Source organism: Dasypus novemcinctus, assembly GCF_030445035.2.
Source record: "Dasypus novemcinctus isolate mDasNov1 chromosome 12 unlocalized genomic scaffold, mDasNov1.1.hap2 SUPER_12_unloc_1, whole genome shotgun sequence".
Taxonomy (NCBI): domain Eukaryota; kingdom Metazoa; phylum Chordata; class Mammalia; order Cingulata; family Dasypodidae; genus Dasypus; species Dasypus novemcinctus.
Genome location: NW_026688129.1, coordinates 1,503,177 through 1,511,615, shown reverse-complemented (window position 1 = coordinate 1,511,615; position 8,439 = coordinate 1,503,177). Strand labels below are relative to the sequence as shown.

Genomic DNA, 8,439 nt, shown 5'->3' with positions numbered 1-8,439 from the left:
GAAGGTTCCAAGGCTTCAGCATTGTTTTCACCCAATTGATCAAAAGAAGCAAAGAAAACCTAGCTAGGCCAGGAAGGGATGTTGTGGGGTGCAGCATCTGGGCAAGTCAGGCATTGCGAGCACTCTCCAGAAAAGTCTGACGCGCTACTGGTGACGTTCATTGACGGGATGGCCACAGAGAAGGCGTGCCAAGCTGCAGACCATGCCGGGGTGTTAGAGAGGACCACCGAGGCTGGGTCACTGGGCCTAGCAGTTTGCACTGCAGCACCTGTTCCAACTGCCCTTCCTTCTCCTCTTGCCCATTCCCCACCCCTCACATTCCCTCCCTCTGTGACACGTCCAGATTCTACCTCAAGCCAGGAGCTCAACAGTGCCAGTGCGGTCCTTGCCTCGGAGGAGCTGGGAGCTAGTTGACCTCTCTAGTTTCTCACTCCACTCCCTCGATTGGACAGCGCACAGGTAGCTCTTCATGGGCAATTTCCTGAGCCGACTTCAGTCGCAGCCCTGCAGCTGCTGCTCAGGGCCCAGCAGTCACCCGCCTGTTTATCCCCTCCACAGTTCTCCTGGGGCTCGTCCAGATGGCCCCGCTGCCCCAGCACCCCTCCCTGGCCCTGCCCACAGGTTGTCTGGCCCGGATGCCATGAAGTTACGTTCTGGGATTTACATCACCCCTAAGAGGAGATATCCCATCTGGAACCCTCACTGCTCCTCTCTGGGGGTCCTGCCGTCGGCGTTCGGGAGGGAGAGTCTGAAGCCAGTGCTGTCATCGTGGAACTCCAAGATGTTTGGCTACTCTTCTGGGGTGGTGAGGATCCCTCGTACAGGGCGCAAACTGTCCCTTCTGGATTTGGCCCCTGAGCAGGTCATCCCTAGGAGGCTGGAGCCATCCAGACACCTCCCACCCCTTCACCTGAAGGAAAGTGGACCGAGGGCCCCAGAAGAGGGCAGAGAAGAGCGAGCAGAGGAAAAGGAGGAGGAGGATTGCAGAGATACCAGAGGGCAGGATGGGCAGAGGAGGGATCTCCACACCAGAGGAAGCGTCCGGGCCCCATCCAGGCCCCTGGAGCCCGAGGAGGTGGTCACGTCCTTCCAGGGTGGTCCTGGACCTCTGAACAAGCATCTCCATTGTAGGGACAGACAAGGAGAGAGACGGTGTCAGGAGGCCCAGGTGTCTGTGAGCTCCTCTGTCAGCGGCTGGGCCATCCTGGGCTTGGACAGGCCTGCAGGAAGCATCCTGCCTCCTGGAAGGGGCGGTCCAGGGGCAGCAGGGCTCCCTGGTGCATCCTCCTCCTGCTCGCTGCCGTCAGAGAGACCACCACAGGCGGTGCTGGAGGGGAGCCACGGCCGCAGCTCTCCAGGCTCACAGCCAGGGGAGGAGACGCAGGAAGAGCACCGCCCAGCTGAGCCATCAAGGAGCGCTCCTCTCCTCACACCAGCCAGCGTCAGGCCCCGTAAATGGAAAAGACCGAGGCCACTACCATTGCCACTGCTGCTGCCACTGTCGTGGGGTGGAGGTGAGCGGCCCCCACCCCTGAAGTTTCCTCGGAGAGCCGCAGCTGGAGACCCATGCTGGGAAGAGAAGGTTGAGCAAAAACAGGGCCATGGCATCGCCGAGGAAGGTGGAAGAGAGGCTTCTGCAGAGAGCAGTGTCCCTGCACCTGCCAGTTCTCCCTCTCTGCCTTCGGGGGAGACTACAGATGCCTTGTGCCAAACCCCAGTCACTGGGCCAATCCCGGCTACCACCGCCACAGCGGCCACTGCCTTGGCTGACCTGCCTGCCAGGCCACCAATCCTCTCTGCCCCTGTACCTTCGGCTTCTCATCCGCCCACGGCTGCCACAGCACCTCATCCTCTCGAGGCTGCCACACCTTCACATTCACTCAGGGCTGCAACATCTGTTTCTGACCTCCCCACTCCTGCTAACGCCGTAGCCCTCTCCTTCCAGCACACCACTCCTGCAAAGCCATCACCCGCACCCATGTGCATAGATCCTCCTCCTCTGTTCTCACCAACCCCTCCCACCTTCCCTTCCACCCGTATCCCTGTCCTCACCAGCCAGCCCCTAGCGGCTCCCCTGCTCACACCCACCATCCCAGCCAGCACATCTGCACATGGGACCTCCCAGCCTGCCTCGGTCCCCAGTGAAAGTGACATGGACACCACTCCCCCTTCCCACGCTGTTATTTTCTTGCATCCTCCCAGCCCTGTTGTGCCTTCCCTCCATTTCCAACGTGCTCACTGTAATATAAAACAAACACCTCTTGCAAATGCCCCAGATTCCACCAACCTGCCTGTACCAATAAACACTACATCCACCCCAGTTTTCATCCTCCCCTTGGGTCCAGCAGCCACCCCTCAGCCCACATTTGGGGGCCTTGGTGGGCAGCAGCTGGGAGCCACTTTTCCCACTGCTCCTGTCTCCGCTGGCCTGCCCATCTCTCCTGTGGCCGCCGACACCCCAGCAGGCAGCCCCTCTGCATGCTCAGAGCCCAGGCCTACCTCTGATCCTGAGGACATGGACACCACACCACCTCCCCAGGCTGTGGGCTCTCTCCAGGCTGCTCCTGTCTCTGCTGGCCTGCCCATCTCTCCTGTGGCCGCCGACACCCCAGCAGGCAACCCCTCTGCATGCTCAGCAACCAGGCTTACCTCTGATCCTGAGGACATGGACACCACGCCTCCTCCCCAGGCTGTGGGCTCTCTCCAGGCTGCTCCTGTCTCTGCTGGCCTGCCCATCTCTCTTGTGGCTGCTGACACCCCAGCAGGCAGCCCCTCTGCATGCTCAGCAACCAGGCTTACCTCTGATGCTGAGGATATGGACACCACGCCTCCTACCCAGGCTGTGGGCTCTCTCCAGACTGCTCCTGTCTCCAGGAAGAATGTCTTCCCCTTTTATGCGGCATGTCCTGGTACTGACAACACACCATGCAATGGCAGCATTGCCTCAAACCAAGTCTCCACTGGCTTGCCTGCACCGTTGGTCCATGGCCCACCTCCAACACACAATCTTCCCTTTTACCCAGGAACCATGCCTCAGCCCACATTTGGGGTCCCCAACGGGCAGCAGCCGGGAGCCAACAGCTTTAACCCCTGCTTCCAGTTGGGAAAGTCGCCATCCTCAGCACAAGCTGCAGGCTTCAGTTCTCCCACAGCCCAGCCACCCAGTGGTGGTGTTCCACCACCAGCATTTGTGGGCTTGACATCGCCAGGTTCCAGATTTGGCATCCCAGTCAGCACCCTGATGGGAAGTAGTAGCTGTGCAGTCAGCGCGTCTGCCCCGGGACCCAGTTCCACTTCTGGAGCTCTCACCTTTGGAGCAGGACCAAGTGGAAGCTCCAGCACCACTTCTGCTCCACAGGGCCCAACTGGCCAGAGCATACTTCCTGCAGGAGGAACCAGTGTCATGCCTGTAGTTCAAGACACCTCTGCTTCCACCTCCATGCAAGGCACTCGGAGTCCACCTGACAAGAAAACAGGTGGGACAACAGGAGGGGACAACACTATCCAGAGCTGGGGGGCCTTTTAATTCCACCTTCGACCAGGGCACCTGTGGTCCACCTGGCCAGGACACAGGTGTGGTGTAACGGGAAGGGACAGCACCACCCCTGTGCTTGAGGGCCCTTGTGTTCTCTCCTTCCAGCAGGGCACCTGGGGCCCACCTGGCCAAAGTCAGAACATTTCTAGGAGAAAACTTCTCTTCTCCCTTTAAGTCAAAACACCTGAGGCCCCTCCAGCCAGGGTTCCCCTTTGGCTTTAAAGGAGCCAGTGCCACTGGGAAAATACTTGTGTTTGGAGGCACTTTTGCTGCCCCTTGGGTTAAAGCAACTGTGCCTCTGGTATGGGCAAGGTAAGTAGCAGCTTTTCCTTTTGGGCACCCCATCACCTACCCAGGGCTTCATAAGAGGTATTTCTTCCAGCGCAAAAGACCCAGTCTCCACCAGTAAAGAGAAAAAGTGGCCTCCAGAAACGGCGTGCAGCCAGTCTCGTCATGAAGGGTCTTTGAACATCTGGAAAAAAGCGTTGGACAGGTCCAGCTCAACCTCTTCACTGTCAGCAAGCTGGAGGCCCAGCGTGTGTGTGTGTGTGAGTGTGTGTGTTGGAGGCTGGCAAGAGATCACTGCATGGGATCGAAGACTTCCACATAGGGAGTAGGAGAGAGACCTACGTGTGTATCAACTGCTTTCCCTGGCTTGGGTGATGACAGGGCAGACCCACACTCTGGGCCTTTTTTCCTGGAAATGGCAGGAAGCCCTCCTGTTACCTACAAATGACTCCTGTCCCCATACCCATTTGCCTAAACGGGCCCTTCTCTATCTTCCCTATATGATGTATGTAGCTTATATATATGCGGATCGTTATAAATAAACTTGTTTGTTTGTCTCTGCTTGTATGTCTTTGCTCTTCGACTCAAGGACGGAGGAAGAACTGTGTTGCAGGAGTGGTGATGTGTTGAGCCAGACTTAACTATTTTGTTTTCTGTGGGCAGTGAGGAGGACATGGAAGTGGCCACACCTTATGACCACATGGCCTGGCTTCTGAAGCCTGTGCCTTGAGCATTAGGGACAGCCACGCAGGAGGACGTGAGGTCCAGAGCAGGGGGAGGCAGGGTGGCCCCCTCTTTCCTCTGTGCTTCTCTCCACCCCTCTGACCTCACCATAGGTTCAGCCATCTCCGGTGCTTGTTCAGAAATCGCACTTCGCAATTTCAGTCTTTAAAATGTTGGAATGTGTTTTTTTTGTGTGTGTCTTTTTAATTTGAACTTGTGCCCATCATCCTACCATGTTCATCCTTCACCCAAAATGAATGGCCTTAGCATCCATGCACTTGAACCGTAATTCTTGCTAATTCTACTCCAAGAAATATAGCCAAGACAAATGAAATTGTGTCCATGCAATGATTCCCAGGGCAAGTGCCTGGCAGCCAAAACACTCCCATGGGCCGGGGACACAGGGAGTCCCTGGGCACTGGGCTGAGTGCTCCTGCAGCCGCCCCATGCCCATGTCCGACCACACGTCCCTCCTGCCCTGCGGGATCCCAGGTGGCACCCCATAACACGCCAGCAGGTCCTCGTGGGTTGTTATTCTTTTTATTACTGGGTTGTTTGATTTCTTTATATAACATGAATATCAAACCCTTATCAGATATATGGTTTCCAAATGTTTTTTTCCCACTGAGTAGGCTAACTTTTTACTTTCTTGGTAGTCTTTGGAAGAACAAAAGTGTTTAATTTTGAGAAGGTCCCATTTATTTGCCTGTCTTTCAGTGTTCAAGCTTTGGGTGTAAGGTTTAATTATTGCTTACCACAAGATCTTGAATATGTTTTTCTACATTTTCTTCTAGTTTTATGGCTGTAGCTTTTATATTTAGGTCCTTGATCCATTTTGAGTTAATTTTTATATAAGGTGTGAGATCGGGGTCCTCTTTCTTTCTTTTGGATATGGCTATCCAGTTCTCGCAGCATCAGTTGTTGAATAGACTGTTCTGCCCAGCTGGCTTGTCAAAAATCACTGGAATGTAGATGTGAGGGTCTATTTCTGAGTTCTTTATTTGGTTCAGTTGGTCAATTTGTTTGTCTTTCCTTAAGCCAGTACCATGCTGTTTTTACCACTGTAACTAAATAATATGTTTTAAAGTCTAGAATGAGAGTCCATCAACTTGATTTTTCTTTTTTAAGATTTTTTTTTGTCTATTTGGTACCCCTTATCCTTTTAAATAAATTTGATCATTGGTTTTTCCACATCTGCAAAAAATTTTTTATTGGGATTACACTGAATTTGTAAATCAATTTGGGTAGAATTGACATCTTAAAGATACTTAGTTTTCTAATTCATGACCAGAGAATGTTCTTGCATTTGTTTAAGCCTTCTTCAGTTTCTTTTAGCAATATTTTGTTGTAGTTTTCTGAATACAGGTCCTTTGTGTCCTAAATATTCAGTTCCTAAGTATATAGTTCTCTTAGTTGCCCTTAAAATTAATTTTTAAAAAATTTCCTCCTCAGATTTCTCAATAGATTTGTACAGAACCACTACTGATTTTTGCTTATTAATCTTCTGTCCTGCTACTTTTCTGAACTCATCTATCAGGTCTAGTAACTCTGTTTAGATTTTTTTTCTAACTATAGGGAACATGCCACCAAATTTGGTATTGGTACGCCTTTCCAAATATACTTCAAAATATAAGACAAATTTTAAACTTAACTAAAATACCAGTATTTCATCTAAATGCTAACAATATTTCCTTAATATCATTGCACCTTTTCAAATTTTCCAATTTGTCTCATATTTCTTTTCACAGTTTGTTTGAACCAAGCATTAATTTATTACAATTAATGAAAGCACATTTTTTATAAATGAACTATTAACTTTAGTCCATAGTTTAACTTGGGATTCTCTGTGTTGTGATGATCATGGATTGTTAAAAAAGAATTTTATTTTAGTACCATATATATAAAATGCATTTCCCCTACAAATTTCTTTGTAATAATAAACTTATTATTTTTATAGAAGCTTTAGATTTACAGAAAAATTACACCAAATGTATGTGGAATTCCCTTATAACCTTCGCATACATACACATATGGTTTCCCCTATTATTAACATATTACATTACTGTGGTATATTTATTACAATTGATGAAGCAATATTGAGGCATTGCTCCTAACCAAAGTCTGTAGTTTCCAATATGGTTTACTTTGTGCTGTACAGTTTTACAGGCTTTGGTGAATGCATAATGTCATGTGTCCATCGGTGCAGTCTTATACACCACAATGCCACTGCCCTGAAAAGGCCCTGTGTTACACCCATTCATCCCTCCTCTACTTCTGGACCCCTGGCATGCACTATCTTTATATCAATGTTTTAACTTCTGTTAACACAAGATAATAACTCCAATAACAATAAATCTAATTTGATCCGTGGTTACCCACTCCCCTTACGTTTGCTCATTCCTCAGTTGTGAGGGATTTGGAACGATGTCCATTCCGATCGCTTCGGGTTGAGAAGGGACTTAGATATTACGGGACAGATGGAAGGAATTCTTCTGTTTGCAGTTATACATCTTGTGCTTTGGGACGGAGCTTGTCCATCATTTTGTTGGTTGTCCAGGGCAAGCGCAAAGAATTGGAGAGTAGGAATTGGCTGCAACTCTGTCGGGACTCAGGGCTTAAATAGCATATGAACAGTCAAAAGATTGAAGTCTCTGAGAGATATATTTAATGGGTGCATTGAAAATTATAAGTTTAAATAAAATAAGTACAAGAGTCCTGAGTAGAGAATTCTTAATATGAAGGAGTAAAGCTGTTATATTGGGGAAATAGATTATCCTATATTCCCAAATAAGGCCTGCTTAGGGAGTGTTGATTTCATGAGGCTGTGTGCTTGGCCTCTGGTGTCCCCTTACCCTTCCATGCATACTTCTTTTTTCTTTTCAAATTATTTATGAATCTGGGTTTCTGGGTCTTGTTGCTTTTTCACAGCCTGAATGTTGCTATATAAAAAATGATTAAAAAAGAAAGAAATTGGGGGGAAAGATGAAATAAGAGCTCCAAGCATGAGTCACAATGCAATCATAATTTCAAGTCCTTAAAGAACACAAATTTTTTACGTGGGGTAATTCCAGATTAAAATCCCCATGAATTGGATCATTCAACTCAACTAAAGTGACCAGTTTCTCGAAATCCCTGGGAGCTCATGTCAGCTTGCCTCATGACTGTCATCTCCTATAATATTAACTAGCTGGCTTTAAAACAAAAAGAATTTTAAATAATTCAGAATTTTATAACTGTGGAAGAAGCTGGAAATGGAACTTCCAAAAGCTTTAGTTTTCTTAGTCTAAATTCTCATGAAAAGTAAAGTGAAGCAAAGAAAAATATATACATATTTAAGCTTTTGCAAATAATTCATTTTTAAAATTTTATTTCTTAGAAGATACTGGAGATTGAACCCAGCATCTAGTCTATTAAAAGCAGGCACTCGACCACTGAGCTATACCTACTTCCCTGAATAATTTATTTTAATACGTCATTGTATGTCTTATATTTATGTTTAAATTTGTATTCATTTATTTTTAATGGTATTTTTGAAGATACATAGATCGCAAAAAATATTACATTAAAAAATATGAGGTTCCCATATACCCCACCCCCCTCACCCCACTCCTCCCACATCAACAACCTCTTTCTTCACTGAGGCACATTCATTGCATTTGGTGAATACATTTTGGAGCACTGCTATACCACAGCAAATACATTTATTTAAGTATGTTTATTTTTATTTTTTGTCTTTATTCATTTTTTAATATTACATTAAAAAAATATGAGGTCCCCATATACCCCCCACCCTCCTCACCCCACTCCTTCCCCCATAGCGACATTCTCCTCCATCATGAGACATTCACTGCATTTGGTGAATACATCTCTGAGCATTGCTGCACCTCATGGTC

At 48.1% G+C, this 8,439-nt stretch overlaps 1 protein-coding gene across 1 annotated transcript; it reads left to right on the top strand.

The window, feature by feature from the left end:
• The first annotated feature begins 469 nt into the window (after nt 1-469).
• LOC101422068 (nuclear pore-associated protein 1-like) lies at nt 470-3,526 on the top strand. The gene has a single exon (XM_004453751.2). The coding sequence runs from the start codon at nt 470-472 to the stop codon at nt 3,524-3,526; it is 3,057 nt and encodes a 1,018-aa protein (XP_004453808.2).
• Nucleotides 3,527-8,439: the final 4,913 nt, after the last annotated feature.